General features: G+C 42.7%; 2 protein-coding genes across 2 annotated transcripts in view; one reads left to right on the top strand and one right to left on the bottom strand.

The window, feature by feature from the left end:
- CACNA2D4 (calcium voltage-gated channel auxiliary subunit alpha2delta 4) overlaps positions 1 to 23,943 on the bottom strand; it is a 206,037-nt gene that overhangs the window by 73,524 nt on the left and 108,570 nt on the right. The window lies entirely within an intron of this gene.
- Positions 1,534 to 9,591, top strand: LRTM2 (leucine rich repeats and transmembrane domains 2). The gene is made up of 3 exons (XM_054988698.1): positions 1,534 to 1,600; positions 5,214 to 5,804; positions 9,137 to 9,591. The coding sequence occupies exons 1-3, from the start codon at positions 1,534 to 1,536 to the stop codon at positions 9,589 to 9,591; spliced, it is 1,113 nt and encodes a 370-aa protein (XP_054844673.1).

Raw genomic sequence — 23,943 nt, 5'->3', positions numbered from 1 at the left:
TGGAGTGCTTTGAGTGCCTTGGAAGATGTGAAGGGCTGCTTAAAACATGTGTGTCCATCACCTGCTTTCCCTGCACTTGATTACTGTATCCTTGGTGACTGGCAACTGATTGTGTAAACTGACTCTATGAAAAGCATTTATTCTGAAGTGACATTAGACTTCCTTCCTTGCTGTGTGATCCATTCACACATGTGAGTCATCCCTTGATGCTGCATCACCAACTGATGAACATGCAAGTATGAACAAGCCCCTGGAGTGCCCCTGAGCACAGGATCGGCTCCTTCTTGAGCACCCATGAACATCTGTGATTAAATAGCAGGGCGTTCCGCTCAGAAGGTTTAGCTCCCAGGCAGGCTTAAGCCTGGATGGCATTTCTAATTAACTGGTGGGTGCCATCTGAACGGAAAAAGGGCAACTACGATCCTGGATAACAGACTATTTGACAAAGAAGGTACAACTCCTCAAGATGCTGCTGTGTAATCACGGCTCTTGGGGCCTGGGAACAAGGTGACGTTTGCAGTGGGCAAAGAAGGGTTGGCTGTGGATGGCAAATGACTTTAGCCTGGCTGACAATCAATCTTTGATAAGAAGTCCAGTGTATAACATAGGAACCCTGCTCAGAAATTAACACATATACAAAAAACCCAGTAATAAAGAAGATTAATTTTTCCTAGAAGGCTTTCTTGGGGCTTTCTCACGTGCAGACAGGTTACTGTGTAAAACACAAAATTATGTCAACACTCTTCCAGCTTAATGATGTCAGAGAGTAAAAAAGTGAAACCACTTCCATAAGTGCACATCGATTTTGCACTACTTGTACACAGTTTGGACATCTTTTCTCGAGGTTGCATTTCTATTTTCTCAACTCTCAAAACTAAAAATATTTGGTACCTGGGAAAATGTAACACTTCAGGTAGAAAAATCACTGCTATTGCAATTGCTGTGAGGAAAGTGACTGAAGGGAATACCATAGACACATAGTGGTTATTATTTGTGGTGTGTTAACTGATCAGCAATACAACTTGAATCCCACCCATGCACCCACAAAGCCTATCATTTTATTTTTCAAATTGTGCTCCCTACTTGTGGTACATTAATATCTGGTTTCATCAGGTCTATGAGTTGGCAATGCTGGCTTTGGTCTTTTTTGTGCTCTCTTCAGCCAGCTCCATGATCTGCCTGACTCCATCTTGCTGTCCTTCTTCACCACCTACCGAGAAGTATTTCAAACATAGTGTTAGACCTGTCCACTGTGAAAAGGCTTCCCAGAATAATTTATATGATCTACCCACTGCAAATCCTGCATGGGCAGTTTTTAAAAACATGCCTCACTTTGCCTGCTAGTAAGATGCCTCCTTGGATTGGGCCAGCTAACTTCACTAAAGAATAACTTCATTAGTGATGCAACAGCCATGTACTCTTTGCTCTGTTTTTGTCTTCTAGATTAGCCAGGTGGTTGTTCTGCTGCCTGCAACGAAGTGCGCCAGCCTGGCTGGCAGGCACAAGACACCGTGGGGAAAAAGTGTGACCATCATGTTGTCTTTGAGTGGAAGCTACTGGTGGAGAAATACACTTTCTGTGAGATGGAGAGAAGCTAGCCGTAAGTACTGCCCACCTGAGAGATTATTTATTATATAAGAAGTCAGCCTCTGCAACTCAAATAATGGTAAAGAAATCAGAATGTTTCAGTTTTAATAGTGAGGATTCTAATCTAGATTTCAAATTTGGGGATATGTACTGAAGGAGAAGAAGTGTAGTGAGGGAGGGAAAAGATACCGTGTTTACTAGTACTATAATCATGAATACGTATTAAGGGGTTCTTGTTCCAGTTGTTGAAAGGCAAAAGTTTGGGTATCTTGGTGCTCTTAGGGGCAAGCAGATACCCAACAGACACAGGAAGCCCTGTCATAATTTACAATCCACAAAAAATGAGATGTCTGCATGATGACATTCCACCAATATACACTATGTATTTTCCAAAGATTAATTTTGTTCCTCTTAAAAAAATCCCACTCCCACTACAGCAGGAAAGCCCACATGAAAATCCAAGTGCTCTGTTAAAGACGATCAGTGCTATTATTTGCGTGATTCTGGAAGTGTGAAATTGTGATGTTAAAGAACTGTTAAGAAACCAGTGGTAGTGGTAGAACATGAAAACAAAGTTAACATGTATATATACCCAAACCCTTCTGTCCCATTTACAGCTTCTAAATGAATTTATCTTACTCCTCCTTCTCAATGAAGCGGAATCCCTGCTGGAGTGTCAGCTCACTCCTCTAAAAATGTAGAGGCTCCCTAGCAGGAGCAGTAGGAATAGAGGGGAGGGTAAATGTACTTCAATAAACCGCCAGACAATCTCTCCAGTACATTATGAAAAGGGCCCTTTACCTTAATGAGGACGCACGCAGCTAAAGCCGAGCAGGAGGCATAGGCTCTTGCCAAAAAGGATGACCAGGGGTCAGAATACAAGATGCCGATGGGAGTTGCTGAGCGAGTCGTTTCCTTTTGCCCAGAAACCTCGCCTTTGTTATACGCCCTTGCCTCCTAGATTGCTGTTATCAATTATTTACTCTCCATGCCACTGAGCCCCAGACTAATTTTATATTCCTGGATCATCTTACTAGAGTTCTGAACACCCCACAAAGTAACATTACCCTTTCTTGACATAAGAGCATACACTATGCTGAATATTTCACTTAGACTATTGTTTAGCTTCTGTTATTCATTGGATGAAAAAGAGAATTCTATCTAGACGATTTCCTAAGCAGTCACGAGTAAAATGGCTTTTGAGATGATACACTTGAAATCCCTACCAAACCACACCAAGGCCTTACTGTTGTTTCTATACAATTGACAATATCAGAACAGATATTTTCTGGTAACATAAGAAATAACCCTTCTAACAGTAGAGTCAGTGTAAACTAAATTCTGAGTGCATCCTGCATCCATATTTCTGAAGTCATAGTAACGTGCCATCATCAATGGGGGCATCTCAGAAGGTATCTCAGAGGAGCTCAGACAGGGGATAGTTAGAAAGAAGGTATTAATGAAACACACACAGGGAAGTGTCACCCATATAATATTCTCACCTTTCAGCTAAATGTTATCTCATCATCACAGATATTTGTGTTATTGACACTGTACTTCTGTCAAGCATCCACAAAACCACCTGAGTGACTCCTGTCACTTTCCCTTCACTCTTGTTCTTTCAAGCACCACCCTACATCCATGAAGCAAGATGCCTTGAGTGGAATTAAATATCTCTGGCCAGACTGTCTGCTCTGATGCCAACAGGATCAACTTTCAGGGTACCCAACATCCTCTGTAACATCTGCAGAGCTGACCCTGACCTCTGCTTGGTAGGAAGGGAAATGAGAGGTCTGAGAGTACAGACTTCTCTCGTTTTGGCCCTGCTATCTGATCCACAACTTAAGTTAGACAAGCAGGAACACAAATCAGCATCTGTGTGGAAGGGAATTCACTTAACAGAGAAGAGACAACTTGTCCTGCAAATTAGATTCTGTTCAGAATGTTAAATCTTTTTACCACCACCAGCACTTTATCTCACTAACCTAATGCCAAAGCCTAGATGGAGCGCAGTTTGAAATGTGAATCAGGAGGCAAAGAACAGAAAATAATGGGAGGAGGGGCAAAAGCAGGATATCATTCAGTAGAGAAAAAGGATGGCCACAAGCTAGCCTGTGGTATTCAATCCCACTTTCATCTTCAGTGGTTTTGGAATTAACCTCAGTTTAAATGCTGTCCATTCCAAAGGTGAAATCAGATTGAAACTCAATTTTTTTCCAGTTGAGATCAATGAATGCTTCATTCAAAAATGTACTCTCCCCTTGTTTGCCTTTTTATAAACATAGAACTGGAAGAGATACCAGGGGTCATCTAGTTCCACCCCCTTCACAATGCAGGACATTCCCAGCTACTCTCCATTCCCTCAGTGACCCTGCTCAATGTCCAGAGGAACGCAAAAAGCCTCCCACTCCCCCAGTAACCCCTTCTCAATGTCCAGAGGAAGGCAAAAGACTTCCAGCATCCCTGGCCAATCTGGCCTGGAGGAAAATTCCTTCCTGTCACCCAAATGGTAACTGGCATTACCCTGGGAACCAAAGAATGGACCACAGGAGCCAGGAGCTACATTTATATTTTCAAACTCTTATATTTTGTCCTTCATCAATAACGTTAGTTATTTAGTACATGTTTTTACAATCATTGTTGATGTTTCATTGTAGCTTTGTTGTGGACGTATACAGGTCTGTCTCATTAAGGAGACTGTAATCTGTTGCTGGGCAGACTAGACTAGGCTTGCCAGGTTCCTACCGATGGCAGACAAACTCCTGGTGACTGAAGCTCACTGATCACTGGTGATGGGTCGGAGAAGACAAGTCGTCTAGAGACTGTCTGCTATTGACAGTCATCTGGCAAAGAGGCCAGGGAAATGGGCCTGAATGCACCCGGCTCTCTGGCTGATGATGTCACTTTCACAGTGACTAACCAGGAAGCAACTGAACTGCACTGGGGTCAATTCTTGGGCTGATTCCTAAAGAACTGGCCCCAGTGCAATGTCATCTTTCACAGGAAATCACATCGCATAGGTAATTTGTTCTCTAATGCTTACTAAATATATTAAATAAAACTTTTCTGTATGGAAACTGATTAGAAAGAAAGAACTGTCTATTCTTGCTTGTCTTCCCATAATGCTTTGTGTCACTGTGTCAGTGACAATGGAGCACTCTAGCAGCAAAGCCCTCTGGGATAGGTTGACCTTTCCAACAACACTATAAGGATTTCTTGATTCCTTGTCCCACAAACTGATGAAAGAGTGAGATGAAACTTGCACTGTTGAGAATCCTTCTGGAAGTACCTAGATCTATCTATGAGGCTCTCGCTTGACTACAAGGAAGATCAGTTTAGTTATATTACATCTTTAAGAGGGTGGTGGTATTTAAAAGAAGCAGCACTGGTGTCTTAGCAGATGTGGTAAACAATAAGTATAAAACTGAAAACGAGAGATGTTGTGTTCCTGGCAAAACAGAAACATCCCTTCTGTGCAAAAGATCCTAAAAGCCAGCAGGCCAGTTTTTCTCATTGGACTGTGGGGGGGGGGGGGAATCTCCAAATCTTGCTGTATGTAAGACAATATTCATGCATTGTTTACAGAAATTCACTGGTTTAATCTGTGTTTTCTTTCTTTTCACTAGTGCTTGCCTGTTGGCTTTCATTTTGTGCAGCAGAGTCTCTCGCTGTTTGTCCCTCCTCTTGCAAGTGCAACAGCGGTACTCTGGAGGTGGACTGTAGTGGTTTGGGCCTTTCATCCATCCCTGTGGACATTCCTACAAACACCAGGACCTTTCTTTTCCTCAACAACCAACTAAGCACCTTGCCAGGACAAGCTTTTTCCAATCTTTCTGCTCTCCAGAGACTGGATCTTTCAAACAACTTCCTAGACCAACTTCCTGAGAATGCTTTCAGAGACTTAGTGAATCTCACTCAGCTACAGTTGAGGAACAATAGCATCAGGAGCTTGGACAAAGACCTTCTCCAAAACACTGCTCTTCTGCGTCAACTGGACTTGTCCATCAATGGCATTGCTCAAATCCCTTCTGGCATCTTTGATGATCTGTCCTCTCTCCGCTGGCTCTCCCTCAGGTCAAACCGCCTGCAAAATTTGGACAGGGTGACTTTTGAGCCATTAGTTAGCTTGCAGCAGTTGCAGGTGGGAGACAACCCATGGGAATGTGACTGCAACCTGAGAGATTTCAAATACTGGATGGAATGGTTTTCTTATCGAGGTGAGTACCTACGGAAAGAGCTCAAATCTTAGTACCAAAGTTTATTCACCGCTAATTTTTGCAGGCTTGGGAGGGATAAAAGAAGCAGCTAGATAGACAAGGTGGACAGATCAATCTGACCTAAATTCTAAATCTTGGGCACAATCCTGTAATTCTAATTCTCAGTTATAATTCTGCTGTGTTATGCTAAAAAAAAACATAAAGCAGTGCACTGCAGTTTCGCTGCAAGGACATTTCCAGCCCCAAATCTTCTTCCCAGGTGCTGACAGTCATTCACTACACCAAAGGAGTGTGAACTCATTGGTCACACATCTCCACACTGGGAAAAAGATCAAGTAAATGTATAGTTGGACAGTGAAAGAAGAATTCAGATATTTTCCTTATAAAGGCAATTTTACTGCTGCAGAAGATCCAACTATGTAAGAAAAAAGCCAGTGATTATATTATATGGTGATGATCATTTCAGATTTGACTCATGCAATATGCCCAAAGCACACTTTGGCCTCCAGTCCTTCACTGGGGACTTCACCATTTTCTTCAATATAGTCAGGGCATCAGGTCTGTAGCCAGCAATGTTACGGTTAAGGGCATAACTGTACACCAAGGTGAGGGGGTAAGGTTTCCTGGGGTAGGGTTGGCAGGTGCTTACCATCTCAAACTCTGAAACTCGTTGTGTGGGGCCTGATGATATAATGGATGGAATCCAGTGATGCTGTGGGGTGGGACCTGGCAACATCAGGCTGAACAGCAGTATTTCCACACACGGCTAGGTATTGTACCACGTGCTATCTATGAATGTGTAGCCAAAGTCAGCTTTAAGAAGATGAGCTATTTATCAGGCAACTCCCCCACATACAAACAAAACCATGAAGATTGACTGTTTGCTTAATGTAAAATTCAGTTGAGATGTTAGTGCCAGACTATTTCCTCCCATCTCCCATTTATACGTGCAGCAGCAACTGCAAGCAGAAATGGGTAGATATCTTAGAAGAAGACATCCAGTTCGTGGGCTAGCTGTCAGCACTGTAATTCCAACATGCTGTGTGGATAATGATCCTCCAAACCCAAGTCTTGGGGCCTAAGCATGAGTTGTAGCAATGTGGTGGTGGGGAGCGGGGAGTAATCATAGGTCAACTCGAATCAATGTGTCCTTTTTTTCTATATTTTACCTATGCATTTCTCACAAGATATGAACAAGGATGCAAGGCTGGGACAGGGGGGTTAAGATTCCAAACTGAATCAGGAAGAGCATGAGATGGGGAAATAGAAACAAACCAGTGCTTAAATGAATAAAAATGAGAGATTCCAGAGTTACACCTGCCTGCAAATCATTCCCTCCCTCATAATTCGATGTTGGTATACGTGTGTGTTCACTAAGCTATGAGGGAGAAAGCACTCTGCACATGTGCAGAGTGTTTGCAGTCTTGGCGCTCACAGCAAAGATTATTCCATTAGTTCAGTTTATTTAGAATCTTGTTTTTCTATAATCGGAAGCAGTGGAGGGTTAAGATTCTCTGGGTATTATGCCTCCTCAGCCTTTTGGTCTTCTGCAGTGAAGTACTTTTTCTGTAGTGAGAGGTTCTGGAGTTTAAATCTTCCTCAGCATTATTCCTCTTCAATTTAGCCCTACTCCCAGATTGTGGAGGAGATGAGGACATGAATTTGACAGTTAAGTGGCAAGTAAAAGGCACTCTGCACAAGCTCAGAGGCACACATTCTTTCACACAGGTGAACTGCAGCCTGCTGAATGAAACAAGGTATTTGTTTTTCTGCTCCTGTCTCCCATCCCACAGCCCTACTTAACTCCTGAGTTAAATTCCATACTGCAAACAGAGTATAATGTCTTTCCCATTTTCTGCCCAGTAATCTCATTTGTTACTGTGGATATTAAAGAGGACAGAAACAAAGAAGAAACGAGCAAAGGGCCCAGGAAGAAAAGTTATGGGACAGAGCAGATGAGAACAAATTTGGTTAGGAAATGGTAGCTTCCACTATCTTACATTTCCCCTCCCCCATGCTTTCCTAAGCAATTTCAACAAAAACTGTGAGTACATTTTCCCTTATTGCTCCACAGTGAAAAGGACGAGATACTTGCTTTAAAAAAATGAAAGCTGTGAACTCAGAGAAGATGAATGACATATTTCTCAAGGGGCACTGCTCCCATATGCCTCTGGCAGCTATGGGCCTGCAGGACAATTTACTGTATCTAAGACTTCCTATTTGTAAAACTGTATCAGTTGCATGTATTTTAACAATTGGTGATAATTTGTTATTTAACAACTTTTGAGTTAATTACCTGGCAATATGCTTTGTTATTATTATATGGGAAATGAAAAGCTTTTGCCTGACCAACTGCCGATACACCATCAGCAGGACTGCAGCAAAACCTTTAAATGCTGCTACATTATTTGGTTCCGGTTATATTTTAAGTGATTTTAATTATTATTATTTATAGTTCTTCTTACAAGTTACCTTGTCTTTTGAGCTAAAGTCATATATGTGAAATGTTTTTTTAAAGTATTGTTACTGAAAAATTAGCACACAGTCCAATCACCTGCAATTTCTGGAGCATTGTCCTTGTATTGTGATGAAACAGCAGAGGGCAGGGCAATCTCTTGGAGCCAAAGAATGCAGAAGATTCTTATCTAGCCACAAATAATTCTGGCACCTCTAGAAGACTGGCACCAACTAGAACTCCCACCCTATGCCATTTGCATGGGCAGAGCTTCCGTATCCTTGAAGATGCTCACATATTGGTTGAAAGAGAGCCGAGGAAACAACTTTGGGAAATCGGCTAAGCCGTCAATCCCTGGGCCAGGCCCAAGGCATATTTCCTCAGAACAGCTCTCTTCGAAACTTCGTACTCTGTCACGTGTCACCCTTAAACCCCCCAGCCACCTATCTAAATGCCTCCAAGTCTTTCAAAAAATTATATTCTGTCCCTCTGTAATCATATGAGCCAGGTGGTTAAGTCTGAGGGGGCCATCCACTGACCTCAGGTTCCCATCCTTTTGTAAGGATTCAAGGCATTTAGTCATTGCAGTAGAGCTGGTACCACTATCCCAAATACTTTGGAAACAATAAGAGAAAACCTGGCTGAATCCCTTGAGGTAAATGGCAAAATGTTCACTGTAACAATGATTCATTCTATAATTTTGCAGTTCCAGACATGTAACGTCTAATTTCTTAGCTGAAGAGATGGAGACAACCCCAATATATTTAAATGTCCAGGTATAACAACTGTATTGGAATAAATGATTGCACTGAACATGCCGTAGTTCCATGCCACAATATAGTATTAACTCTCCCCTTTTTCTTTTCTTGTGGTATAGGAGGAAAGATCGACCAGCTGGCATGTACCCTGCCTAAGGAGCTGCGGGGGAAGGACATGCGCATGGTGCCCATGGAGATGTTTAACTACTGTTCCCAGCTGGAGGATGAGAACAGTTCTACAGTTCTGGACAATGTTGGCCCTCCTTGCAGTAAGGGAACCCCAACTGCTGCCAAGCCTAAAACAAGTCTGGAAGCAGAAGAGGAGCCCAGTGTGGGTTGCCCCCAGAAACAAAGGTACAGGCCTGTCAGTGTGCGCCGGGCCATTGGCACAGTCATCATAGCAGGGGTGGTTTGCGGCATCGTGTGCATCATGATGGTAGTGGCAGCAGCATATGGCTGTATCTATGCATCTCTCATGGCTAAGTATCATCGGGAACTGAAGAAGAGGCAGCCATTGATGGGAGACACGGAAGGTGAGCACGAGGAACAAAAGCAGATCTCTTCTGTGGCATGAATCCTTTCTTGGAAACCAGTGACAGAACAGGATGCAAGAGAGTCTTGAGCCCTCACAAATCTTCTCAGACATACAGATGTACTGGGTGGCTGTTCCATTTACCAAATTTGTAAAACACGCTTCTGGGTTCAGGTCAGCTGCCTCTGACAACTTTAGCTCTTCTCCTTCCTTCTGCCCCCATGTACTTCCAAGCAAATAAACTGTAGTCAGACCTCAAGTGCTAATCATTTCTCCTCTTTGCACAAAAATCTAGACTGATGCCCACATCTAGGGAACCTGAGCCAACCTGGCACCTTCCCTTTTCTTCTTTGCTACATTACACATTTCCATAGCATCACAAAAACTTTTTGTAAACCGGAATGCATAGCCAAAGGCACCAAGATAACCCCTGTGATTATGTCCAAACTTCACTGGTGGGGTTAATGGCATTCCTGCACATTAATCTACTCTTCCTTGGTATTTGTACAAGAAACCCAATTCACAACTACTCTGATGTAAGGCCTGTACCGAGGCAAAGAGAACCTTCCTGCTTTTAATGCTAGGAATGGAATGAATATTCCTTAGATTGAAGACATGTTGCATACACTCAATCTGGCATGTAGCCCACCTTGCATAATTAAGCGTGCAGACAAATAAACAGAGGCTGATCACCCACATATATATACACAAATGTATACCACTACACACCTCCATTTCTTTGCACACCATCTGTACATTACTATTTGTAGCAAACTAAAAAATGTACTAGCTGCCTCCTGATATGGATGATAATTTATAATCTCTACAAGGAAGGGCATTAAAAGCATTTGAAAAAGAAACGATGTGAAGGAGAGGATGGATGGGTCTACCATTAAAAGGGCAATTACTTTCTGAAGGCTAACGTGCCACCTCAGAAAGGGGGAAATGTTTGTTTTTCTGATACATTAGAGAATTAATCTGAAAGGCTCTTACAGTCTTTGTGGCAAAAGTGGGTCTCCAGGAGGGGTTTAAGAGAACAACAGCCTGTCTGATCTCCTTAGAGTATTTTTGGACATGGTTGGTGATGGGGCAGAGAATGGAAGGGTTGTAACAAAATCAGACAAACCAGAAGCTGGGATCATTATTATAGCAGTCTGGCTACAATAACATGGGATTAATGCAATGGCTCTGATAGGCAGGACTGAGGAAAGTGATACCGAGCCCCTACAATGTAGGGGAAAGGAGATGCAGTTCAGGAATCTGAAACTGTAGGCCAGCTATTGCTATGGACACGCTTTTGATATAAGCATGTTTGTGCATCACCTGTGCCCATATGTGTTTGCTGAGAAACCAGCCAAGGTTTCTACTAAAAATAAGAGTTATAGCATTGAAGTGTTAAGTAGCATTCATGAATATGATAACTCCAACACAAATACATATATGTGTACATCTTGACCTCACCCCCACCATACGAATTGTTACTCAAGCTATCCTTCCCCAGTCTGGTCTTTAAACCATACAGAACCTCACAGTAGCATCATCTTTTAAAAAAACTGATGGGAGGAGGGGAACCAACATAAGGACTCATTTTATATCAAGGAAAGTGGGATAAAGTGCTGTCTCCAGGGGAGAGCACATATTGCCATGGTAACCTGCTCTAGCCCGTCACAGCGGGTATTCCTGGGATAGGAAGATGACACAAGAGGTTGTGCAGCCGCAGTTTTTGTGGATACTGTGATCCTTGCAGTCATGAAACAATTTGGCAGCTGGCCCAGATTCTAAGGTATTTTGTCAGCAACTCAGGAGCAGAATCCAGCAATCACCTTATCTGGGAGTGGATCAGGTATCAGAGTTCTTCCTTCTTCTGTTGTATTTTGATGCCTTTAAGTTGATCTTCCTTTAGCTGTTGAAGTTTTGAATGGAAACAATGCTCAGTTTCCTTTAATTCCACCATACCTTCAAATCCCTTCAAACAGAAACACTGTGGAGGACTCAAGATTACATCTAGTAGCAGTAATCCCATCTTTCTCTGTCCTACTAGCAAAGAACTGCTGCATATAAAGGGATGGAATACACTTCACAGAGAGATGCTGTGGCAGAAAAAGATTCTCATGGAGCATTAGAGAGGCCACTTGGGAAAAGGGATTTGACAGGCATTTCAACACAGATTCATGCCTCATGTGCACAAACACAGCTATCAAGGCAAGGGACAAATTCTAAGAATGGAGGACAGACTTTCTCTTATTATGTACAACGTATGTATTGTATTTCCTCCAATTCACCCAACTCTACTTGAGTTTTATCTCAGACTGATGGGCAAAACTGGGTTACTAAAAACTACGGCGAGTATATGTGTGTTGCTTCCTACTACTTAACGTATATTCAGCAAATCACCACTAGCACTCTGCCTACTGGATATTAATTTCCAACCTTACTATCGCTATAATCTTCCCAAAGGAACTTACATCTGTGAGATACGGGACAGCACAATCATACTTGAAATGGGACTTATGTCAGAGTTGTATATTTATAGATCTCTATTTTACTTGCAAGAAATAATGAAACGATTGCACAAAGTAAATGGTGTATGATGTGTGTTTAGGGGATGAGAGAAACTGGGCAGTAAAAATTAAAAGGAGGAAAAAACACCCTTTCTTTTCCCATTCCCTATTCCCACCTTGAATAGGTTTCCTTCTGTTGCAAATGTCATTTCCCATAGTGTTACAAGTTTAATTACAACCTTCGTTTGTTCTAATCTTTCATTGATATGGCACAGGACTGGCCCTGATACTTCCGCGCCTAAAATTCCACTCTGATGTTGGGAAGTAAGTGAAGGGAGAGAGAAGTTTGTTGAGAAAAATGGGATGCCGGTAATCATTCTAGTTAGAGACTGGTTGATTCCAAAGAAACGGGAGTACTTTGAGAGTACAGTGGGCTAAGGGGAGTAAGAAGGAGTTGAGTGATCAGAGAACACAATAAGCCAATGTGGAAAATGTCCTCTTTCTTACTGAGAAAATGTGCCTTCAGCTGTGATGAGGCCGTGAGCATTTTTGAACAAGGATCCTGGAACTTCTAGGGACTCCAAAATGTATAAAAAACATCAAGGGGAATGGAGGGGGTAAATCCTGCATTTCACCACCTTTCAGTTACATAAAGCAGACCAAGCTCTGTATATTAAGAAAACTGGGATTTAGAACATCCTGCTGAGAGTAACAGGTGCTGTAGCCGTGGACTTCAGGGGATTGAAAGAAAAGCCTGGATTTGCCAAATTCACATCACTTATGCTATTTGAAAAAAGGTTCATCAGTAAAAACATTTTAGAACTACTGATCAAGTGAAACTGGGCAAATATATAACTTAGCAACAGAGCTCTTCAGCAGAATCAATATCCATGGGCAAAATAGAAATGGGCTTGTGTGGCTGTACTGAATTTTCCATGTACACGACCAAAATACCATCAGAGATGCATGGCTATGTAAATGTTATGTTAAGGAGGTTATTCTGGAGTTTGATGATATGCTACCAGTGCTAGAGTTTGTATGTATAAGTCCATGCAGTGTTTTCACAAATGGCACAAGGAATACACATTTCTTGTTAATGCGGCTAACTGTGCAGTCCTAAGAAGAATTATACCCTTCTATCCCAATGAACTTGAATGGACTTAGAAGTGGTTAACTGGGTTTAGTATTGCAGGAGATTACACTTGTGAATGTGGTTGTTGTGGTATATAATATGAAGAACAGCTCTTATGTATGGAAGTTCATAACTATTTAACTGCTAAAAGGCTTAATTTCAATAACCTCTCCAAAGCTTGTTTCTCTGTATAAACAGATGACATCTTAAAAACATGCATGAGAGTCATCACTAAAAACAAAACAACCTGGTTCTCCTGGTAGGCTTGATCTGTCCCAATCAAAAAAACCTGGAAGACTATTAGAAGCATGAAAATGCTGCAGTGTGGACATTCATAATGCATGTGCTTGTGACATCACTGCACAAATGTCCATGCATGGAATTTAAATAGAAATTTCTATGTCAACTGTCCAAAAAAACCCACCCTTTTTGTGCTTCAGGCAATGGACTTTTTCAGGCTATCAGACACAGCCAGCAAAGATGTAAGGAGAGGCTCCCTTAATAAAAAAAAATAGTTCTCTGATACTGGCAGGAAGCCATAAGGAATGACAATCTAATAAAAAGGTGTACAGACAGGAGATACACATTCCTAGCCCTAAAGGTCAAAATTGCAACCAAGGAAAATGTACTTGGTTCAGTGAGAGCGACCCAGGAAAACAGAGGTAGGTAGGTGCGGTTGGTGGGAGGGGAGGAGGGTAGATGGCACATGCAATCTTTTTCTTTTCTTTCTGTTAAGAGTTTAAGGGACAGCGATGACATTTTTTAAAAAAAACAGCTGAAGGTATATTCTATTTCTGGCTTGTTGTTTTAGAAGAACAATAAAGAATGTATTTTCCTAAATGTCTCATGTTTTAAATGTGATTTGTGAAAACTATCCAGGCCTATTTCTCTACAAATTTCCTACAGAAAAGCCAAGAGCGCAAAAAGTTCTTGAATACTCAGAGTGCACATGGACCATAGGGGAGATAAAGACAATTTTTAAGATGGATTAAATCATTTCCTAGTGAATTCTGCATCTGAATACTCCAAGTCTGCATAATACTCGGAGAACCATTACCTTAATTTAAAAGTAGGTAAGCCTCTTTGTACAGCTTAAATCCATCTCATTCTCATGATGGTATCACTGGGCAGATTTTTAAAAAAAGTGTGAACAGATGAGAAGTTTTGGAAACTTGGGTAACCCCAGGTGTTCAGGAAAATCTTAACAATAAAAAGGGGAGGCAAAATCAGAACAAAACAAACATTGCAAAAAAAACCCAAACCAAATGCCAAATGATGGCAGAGATCTCAGAACTAAACTACAAGAGACAAATTATACGAGGATGCTCATGCGAAGGGAGTCGCAATGTTATCTGGAAAGCTGAGTTTTAAAAGATATCGGAAGGTTCTGTCAATTTCCCCTCTCTACAGGGCCAGCAAAGATTGCTCCTCAGAGGGTTTGTTTATTTCTTCTTCACCTCCTAGAAGGGGAGGTGAAACTGACAGAGCCTTAGGGAGGCAAAGAGGAAATTCGCAAACTCGCTGAGGAGCAATCTTTGCTGGTTCTGCAGAGACAGGAAATTGACAAAGCCTTCAGATCTGTCTTTTAAAATTCAGCTTCCTTTGAGAATTGTTCACGTACGTGTCCTCACGTAATTCATCTCTTGTAGCTAGCTCTTGGTTGCCATTGGGGGGGCTAATAAACAAGCCCATACAATACCGACTAGCCTCCTGCCTTTGATACTGTGTTCTGTGGAAATGGCTGACAGTCTGAGGTACCTCTCCTAAGCACCAGCTAATTTTTGTTTTACCTGATGCTAGGGGAAAGGCCTTTCGCTCATCAGCAAATTCCACAGAACACTATTCCGGAGGCAAAGGTCTTTGGTAGCATTATGTGGTCGTCCAGGAAACCTGAAAGGAAAGGAAGGGAAGGGCAGAGAGGTGGGGGGTTGGGGAGGGGAGGGAAAGCAATAGCAAGGGCAGGCAATGAAGAAGAAAAAGTAGGTAGGAGGAAAGGGGAAAGGTGGGCAAGGAGAGAGTGAAGGAAGGAAAATGGAAGATGATAAATTGAGGTCTGCAGGCAGGAAGCAGAACCTAGAATGAGAAAGGGGAAGCAGAGGAAAGTAGAAACAGCATGGGGAGAGGGACAGGGCAAATGGTGAGGGGGGAGGCAGGCCGGGAGTTACGGAAGCACACAGTGAAACGGCACGCATGCATGTTCCAGAGGTCCAAATGATGCACTTTTGGTGGAAAACTGGAGCCTGTAAGATTTCAATGGGGCCAAATCAGCCCCAAACACAGCGAAAATGCTACTTGATGCCTATTTTGGCCCCACTGAGACCTCATGGCTTCCATGGTCATAGATTCAGGGGAGTTAGTCATGTTAGTCTGTAGTCGCAAAATAGTCCAGTAGCACCTGTAAGGCTAACCAACTTTATTGTAGCATAAGCTTTCGAGAACCACAGCTCTCTTTGTCAGATGCATCTGACGAAGGGAACTGTAGTTCTCGAAAGCTTATGCCACAATAAAGTTGGTTAGCCTTAAAGGTGCTACTGGACTTTTTACTATCCTGTGGCTTCCAGTTTTCAACTAGAAGTAACATCATCATGGCCTTCAGGGAAAGCAAATGTGCAAGGAGCCTGGATCGGGGCCCTGCTCTTGCCTTGCAACACCCCGTCCCCTACTTCTGACGTAAGGGGGGCCGGCAACCTTACATCCAGGCAGTGGCACAACCCATATTGGCTTAGCTTCAGTAGTGTTGCTGGATCATGTGCCCCTCAACCATTCCATGGGCATATTAATGAGCTACAAGTTGGGGGGCCTGCAAAGAATCACAAAGTGATGGTGGTAACAATTAGAAGACTTCCACACCTGTTATAGTGCAACACAGCTGATCTCCAGGCCTAGGTAAGCAGCTTCCGGCTCTCCTAGCCCCAAACCTCAACAGTTCGGTGGTAGACACAATTACACTGTGACGCTGATTGCTGAGGTTAAGGGCTAGGTAAGCAGGATGCTACTTCTCTCGCCCCAAACCTGAGCATTATAATCTTCCTCCGCTTCTCCCATGACAAAGGGAGCTCTGACTCTTGAAAGCTCATACCCTGGAAATCTAGGTGGCCCTGAAAGTGCCACTGGACCCAACCTTGTTCTTATAGTACAGACCAACGTGGCTACCCACCTGAAACTGTCTTACACTAGGGAGACCTGGGCTGTTTCCATATGGATATTTTGTTCAGCCTTGGCTTCCTTACTGATGTGCTGTTTTTGGAAGCATCCACTCAACAATATTCTTTATTGAGCCTGTGTTTTCCCCTACTTTGCTGTGATCTGAAGTGATAATGATCTTTTTGGAAAGATCATTGGTCAAGGCTCCTTTGGATATCACGTGGACAGGAAGGTGTGCAATTTTTTAGGTCTTGACCACGTTGGTGCCATTTCCTTTACTTGAGGGCCAAACTACAAGTGACGAATGACACAGGTTGGACACTTGTCAGCTTCCCTCAAGTTTTGATGGGAAATGTAGGCAGCTTGGCAGAATGTTGGACAAGTGACAGTTGAAAAGTCCACTGGACAGCAGTCGGAGAGCCAAGCCAAACTTGAGGGAAGCTGACAAGTGTCCAACCTGTGTCATTCATCACTTGTAGCTTGGCCCTCAGTCCCTGCAGTGGCCAACCCCCTACCACAGGTTTAAAAAAAAAAATTAATAGCTACATCACTATAGCATTATAAAGGACTATTGCAACAATGTAGTAGCTTCCAGCTCATAAGCTAGAAACTAGTTCATTGTTGAAATAGTTCACTGTTGAAATAGATCATAATAATGCTATAAAGATATAACTAGCAATGTTTTTTCAAGTCTGAAAAAAGCTCTCTGGTGGCGGTTGGGGGTAAGGAATGACAGTCATAGAGGGCTGGGGCAAGGATATTGTGGGAGAAACTTAAACATGGATACGCTTTTGCTATTGCAAATGCCTACTAGAATGCAACTACGGCCACTTCCACACAGCCTTAACGGGACGGCCTGCCAACGGAACTCTGGTGGGTTATCTCACTCATTACACACATCGTTGTTTCCCATGCAGGTCATGATGATTCTGGTTTTTAAGCATTTTTTGTGAGACCTGTTTCGGTCCGTGTTTAGTTTTCCACATGATTATCCTGCTGTAGCAATGCACGTGGAGGCTTTTTTGCACTTCAGAAGCATCCTCCCACAAATCTCCAACCCCTCCTCTCACCATTACCCCTCCTTTAAACACTACACATGGCGTCTGGCTCACATACATGATCGTATAATTCTCCCCCCTTTTTTACTTTTTTAAACGATCCTTGTGCTATTATATCTATGTATACAAAGGGAATCATATTGCAGCGCTTGCTACATTGGATTACTCAGCAATCAGACTGTCAGTCTAGGAACAACATTGAGAATGGAATGCCATTTCTGATTTTATTTTAAATATGCAATTGCACCATTGTGCTACCCTACTGTTTGCATATTCATTAAACACTTTCGTATTTAAAACTTTGAGCGGGAAATCAATGGTAGAGAACAGAGTACTACATATGCGCAGTTTCTACAGAAACTGAAAGACAGGACAATGGTCTAGTGCAATCCCACATGCACTCAAAAAAAAAAAAAAGGAAAGTTGGGTGGGAACACGCGAATGTCATTTGTGACGAGGTGCAGATAAAGAACGCATTTTCTCTTTTGGGATCTTTATTCGTGACAAACAGCCACAAAACAGGCATGAGGACAATGCATGTGAAAGGTGAGTTCTGAAAACGGATCAGGAAGATGCAGCTTTGGGACAGGGAAAACCCGAAAAAATTGGAACATGTGGAAGCAGCCTATGGCTACGTGGAGAATTATGTGTGTAAGCAGCCTTGGAGTCAAATCCCTGCTTAGCCATGAAACTTGAGTCAGCTGTGAGTATTAAATACTTGGGGAGAAGACCCTGTAAGCCACCCTGAAAAGAAGAGTGATCTGAAAAGGTAATATTAAATTCACACTAGTTTTGTGCTAGGCAATGTTTAGCCCTGCTTGTACGTGCCTCCTGATTGACTGGCAATCCTCAAACAGACTGCAAACTAGTCATGTCCTGGGTAGACACCACTAATTGGTGCCACTGCTCATATGACTGCTTGATTGGATGTGTGCAGGCTCTGCAACTCAAATTGTGTATTTGTCCATGCTACACTGCACCCACTCTTTGGAATATCCTATCACACAAGCCCCTCTCCAATGCAACACATTAGGATGAAAACAGTAGATGATGTATATACAGACTGTCCCTGTGCTCTGAAATAACTATAGAATACTGTGTACCATACGCTTTCAGAACTCTCATTTCTAGTGTACTGGGGTTGTTCCTTTCTTCCTCGCTTTCTTTCATCATCATAATCTCTCTCTCTCGCCTCTCCACGAGCAGCTGCTCTTCAGATATTCCTTTCTCTGATCTTCTCAACTGTCACTTTTCAACTGTCACAGATGATTCCAACCCCCACATTCCATCTGCCTTCCAAAAGGGTAGCTCTTCTCCACAAGCAGGGGCTCTTCTTCTGCCATTCTTCTGCTTGACAAAAATCCGGGTCATTTGAAACATAGACACTGTGGAGCCTTTGGTGGGATCCAAATTTAGATGCCAGTTTGGATCTAAATTAGTTACCCTTTAAGGGTATTGTGGGTATGAAGCATGTGAGGAAAGCAACACGCCTTCGATTATGAATTGAAAATGTGTTCTCTGAGACTTAATATTAAACACTTGAATAGCTTCCTACAGTAAAGTACAGACAAACACATACCAGGAGGAAGCTTGGCACAGGAATGTTCTGTTTTGGGAACAGTCAGAGCTCCGACTGCTCCAGTCTTCCCATCTCCTTTTGACACACCCTCCGAATTGCAGGAGACAGAGACTTACTGAAAATGCAGGGTCTTCTTGCAGAATTTGCAGAATGGGAATTGAGAGTAGCATTCACTCACTTTGCACCTGTCAGAACACCAGTTGCTTGTCAGTTCTCTAGCCAGAGTTACGCCATTTTAATGTGCTAAAATCGGTAGTTGTTTAGTTTTCCTCCCTCTAGGCCCAGGTGGTGCCCAGGCCACATATATCCATGGGAGCAAAGAGTTCTTATCAGCCCGTTCCGGCCAAAAACCTTGACGTCCTTGGCTTCCCATGCCTTCGCAGACAGGACTAAGGGGGGAGGCTGGGAAGGGGTGTTTGAAGTGTTGTTACTTTCATTTCATGTGTCATTCTCAACAAAGCTTTCATTCAGCCAAGAGTTGCAAACCCTTGGAATGTGGACACCTGTATCCTGAGCATAATCTTCCAATAAACCTTTTGAAACCAAGAAACCTTGTGCTTCTTGCAGAGGGGGGTAGACGAACTTTGGATATCTGGGATTCCATAGTCTGACAGCACCAGAAGATTTGCCACTGGTATTGTCATAGTGCTGTACTTTCTATTGCCCCATCCACACCCCTGTAGGAAGTGCCAAGTCCCAGGCTGAGTGCTCAGCAGCATCTCCAATTAACAGAATTCTTATGTAGCAGAACTAGGAAAGACTCCTCTTTATCAGAATCCTTGGAGAGCTGCTGCCAGCTGAAGTAGATAATATCTGGTTTGAAGGACCGATGATTTAACTCGTATGTTCCTATGTTTAAAGCACGTGCAGCATTGTTCCCTTTGACTGCAAGAACTGCCCTCCTCTCCCTTTCAGCATTTCAAATGCACTTTTCAAGAGACGACAGCATGTCTCCTGTGTACCTTACTAATTCACTCAAGCACCCACGTAGGGGCTGTGACTTGCATTTTTTTGCAAAGTTGACAAGATGGTGCACATAAATGTTATTCACCACCACATCACCAATACGTTTTAACATTGCACAGATATTTGAAAATGGGACTTTAGCTTCCACTGCATGTGCAAACAGAATTTTCTGTCACAGTTGCACAAGACATGAACACCACACTATCTAATTTTTGCAAAATGATTTGCTTTTTGACGTCTTTTCACTTGTTGACATGATTACAGTGCTCCTTTGCCCATGATGAATAGAGAAGTGGAAGTGCACCTTACCTTTATTAAGACTAATATCCCATGCTCATATCCCTTCCACTCAAATGTACGTGCAAAACTATGTTGTATTCAGAAAACCATCTCAGAACTTAACAGCCTCTATTCTCTGACCTGCCGTTCTAATCAGTGTCCATCTGCAGCATTTTGTCACCAAGCAAATAATCTTTCCCATGACATATGGGGATCACAGCACAATCCAAGCATTAGGGCATGATTCAATACTAAAAACAATATTGGCTTTGAGTGCAAGATATGGCCTGCCTTTTGCCCCTTGGACTCTGGAGAACTAATTAATATAATTTTTTCAGCCACAAAGCTATCAGCCTCATCCAATGCATCCCATAAGCCAGTGATGCAACTGACTTTGGATTCTCTCACACTTGACATATATCCCTATGCATTTGCTCTTGCAAATAATGCCACAAAACATATGACTTCATCATCATCATATTTTCCTAAAGATTATGGCCCAGATCCTAAGTCTGGCTTCTGCTTGCATTGTGCTCTTTTCCTGTCTGGGGGCAGCCCTTCAGCGGGGAATGTTTTCCTCCAGCACTAGGCATTTCTATTCATGAAAAAACATGTCTTTCAGTGAGCCAAAAGCACCTATGCTGTTACCTGAATTGGTCTCCTTGCAAGTAAATAGAATTTGTGGGGGGAATTAGCAAGCAAGGAAGACAGCTATGAGAGAGGCGAGTAACCGCGGGATCTATTGACCATTAATTTACAGAGTCCTTTTCCAAGGGTATACACACACAAAGCTGGTGTTCCTAATTAAAGGGTAATTTTTATTCAAGGGGCAAATGCATACACACATGAGGCCCAAGAAAAGCAGTGGTGAAGGTGGGATAGATTTGAGGGTTTGCGAGGCGATAATTACCTATCCGGAGAGCAGGGGTCTGCGGAGGGAGAGCTTCAAACACCAGCGTTCTCAGCCAAGGGAGCAAGAGGCTTCGGGCAAACCTCAAGGGAACAGCGCTTTGGATCCGGTAAGCGTGTATGAAGAGAGAGAGGCTTAGGGAAGCAACCCTAAGGGAGCAGCCAGGAAGTGTGCACAATTTGAATGGGCCAAGGCACTACTCTTATAGAGTAAAATGTGCCCTGAGGTGAGATGGCCCACCTAGCTGTTAGAACAAAGACTCCAATGGTCAGTTCCTGGGATTGACAAAAGGTTTGATTACCTTGACTGGTAGCTGCCGGAGTGTGTGAAGGCAAATGCAAAATTTGTTCTAGCGCTGTACAAAGGGACAGTTTGTTAATGAAGTCTACCAGAGCTAAGTTGATGAATTTAGTTGGGGGAATGTACTTTCCCAGGAACAACCGTAAATACTTATGAATGTCATTTGATTAGCTCCTCAGTCAAGGACAGGAGATCTCATCATGGAAGGAGGGAAAGGAATGTGTTAAGTGGGGATGACTCTGCGAGACCTTTGTTGCACTGGATTCCTTAGGGTCTGAGGAGACTGCAAATCCAATCACGTCTAATCACTTCGTATTCCTATGCAGCATTCCATTCATGCCTGGATCTCCTGGGCGGGACTCAGCAACTGTTAGCTGGAGGCCCTCTGGTTGCAATACAAGGTGCCATTTTAAATCCAGAGGCCTGGTGATTTTTAATATCACAAGCCGCCATGTTAAAATGGCTATTAAAGATGGCGACAGCTGGACTGACTGTTTACAATGCCTAGAGGAGCGTACACCACTGCAGAGGACTGACCCACCTGTGAATGAAGCATGATGCAAAAGAAAGCCCAGCTTATGATCTCAGACTATATATCAGAAATTCCTTTAAAATTCTTATTATATTACATCGTGCTTTTATATGGGGTCTTGTTATTCTTCTATTCACATTATAGATTAAGTTCAACTGTGGTGTTTCGGCAAGGCTAAAGCATCTAATGTCTTTTCACACCTTAGAAAACCTTAAAGCAAAAACTTCTTCCAGCTGACAAAAATTCCCATGTCTTGTGGCTTGGAAGCAGTTTTTACTCACCACTAGTTCATACATGCACACGGAACAGATTCCTATTCCCATCCACACAACTTTACATAGATGATAACACATGTAGAGCTTACATGCACAGAAACCACTCACACTATCATGTTGCGCACAAATGCACTGTCTGTGTAACCAGCACTAGTATTAAAATTGAAGACTGGTACACATATCCAGACCTAGGCCTTCCAATACATCAAGGGTCCAATATGCCAACGATCACAGTGTCTGCATTCTTACCCTGCCCATTTATGCTGATGAAGTTGCTCTCTACTTAGCAGAAGCTTGTGCATTTATATTTCAACAGGGTTGGAGCTATGTAGGAGTTAATACTAGTGAAAGAGAGGAAATTAAAAGTGAAAAGTTGAAAGCCCAGCACATGACTCTTCCTCTATCGCATCTGTGAATCCTGGAGCGTGAGAGTAATTGTCTGAAATGAGTCAGACCAAAGGCACAAGGAAACAGTTGCCATAGCAACTCCCCCCCTCACCGCTCTAATTCCGCTCAGAATTAAAACGATATCAAATAAATTTGGGAGCAAAGGGAACATGGCAAACTCTGTGGGCGCCTATCTCAAAATGTCCTGCAATATGTGAGCTTTTTCTGGACCACAGTCAAGGGCTCGTTTCCTTTCAAACACAACAGCAAAAGCAGTCAGGAGACAAATCAGCTAGGACAGCAATGGAGAGATAACTCTAGGCTAGACAGTGCTGCATGAGAGATGAAACCAGCTCCTGGGCTGGAATCCCAAATCTGAAATTGACTTCAAGCCAGGGGACTGGAGACACATGGATTTCCCATGGAAATCCATGGAAATGCTCTACAAGGAAAACCCCACACCTCACTTCCAGCAAAACTGCCTCACTGGCTGCTTCCTTCGTAAGTACTCAAAGAAAGCCTAAGGACAAAGCATAGCAGTTAAACTGTAAATCGTGCTAAATAAAACAGAAGTCCAGCAACACCTTATAAATTAACAGAATTCATCCCAGCATACTCTCTCATAAATCTGATTTCATCAGATGCACAAAGTGTATATCCATTAGGCAGGTATATTTAGGCCATTTTCACACGTCCTTAAAGGGACGGCCCAGTCACCAAATGCTGGCAGCTTTTCCCCTTGACTCCAGATGTCTCTGTTTTCAAAACGGTTGCAGGCTGTTTGGCTTTCGTTTTTTTGGTGCCTTTTCTGAGACTGCACTTTCCTGTGGTCCCAGAAAAGGTGCCAAAAAAATGGAAGCCAAACAACCTGCAACCATTTTGAAAACAGAGACATCTAGAGTCAAGGGGAAAAGCTGCCAGCGTTCGGTGAGTGGGCTGTCCCTTTAAGGAAATGGCCTTAAAAGTTGCAAACAAAGAGGGTGGGAGAGATGTTACAAAGGGAGGTCCCGTTTAAAAAAAGATCCAGTCAAGAGAGTCATCAATTCACTCAGAGTAATTCACACAGATTACTCTTTTGATTGGCTCTTGCTTTAAACCAGCCTCTCTTACAATACCCCACTTTCTATAGTTAATATAAATGCATCTCTGTTAATTGCTAACGTGCCACTGAATTTATGTTTTATTTTGCTGTGACATACTAACACGGCTTCCCATCTGGAATTCTCTAAATCAAGCTTTTACTCATTTTTGCAAAATATAAGTCTCTGATTTGTTCTGTGATGGATGACAGGATTTAAAGAATTCTCACACTGGAAGGAGCACAGCAACCA

This window comes from Eublepharis macularius, chromosome 9 (genome assembly GCF_028583425.1).
Source record: "Eublepharis macularius isolate TG4126 chromosome 9, MPM_Emac_v1.0, whole genome shotgun sequence".
Taxonomy (NCBI): Eukaryota; Metazoa; Chordata; class Lepidosauria; order Squamata; family Eublepharidae; genus Eublepharis; species Eublepharis macularius.
The sequence above is the reverse complement of the archived record's forward strand: the minus strand, read 5'-3'. Positions and strand labels throughout refer to the sequence as shown.

Coding starts and splice junctions, on each gene's coding strand:
- LRTM2 (XM_054988698.1), top strand. CDS start 1,534: ATGTTGTCTTTGAGTGGAAGCTACTGGTGGAGAAATACACTTTCTGTG. Junction 1,601..5,213: donor GAGATGGAGAGAAGCTAGCC/GTAAGTACTGCC, acceptor TCTTTTCACTAG/TGCTTGCCTGTTGGCTTTCA. Junction 5,805..9,136: donor GGAATGGTTTTCTTATCGAG/GTGAGTACCTAC, acceptor CTTGTGGTATAG/GAGGAAAGATCGACCAGCTG.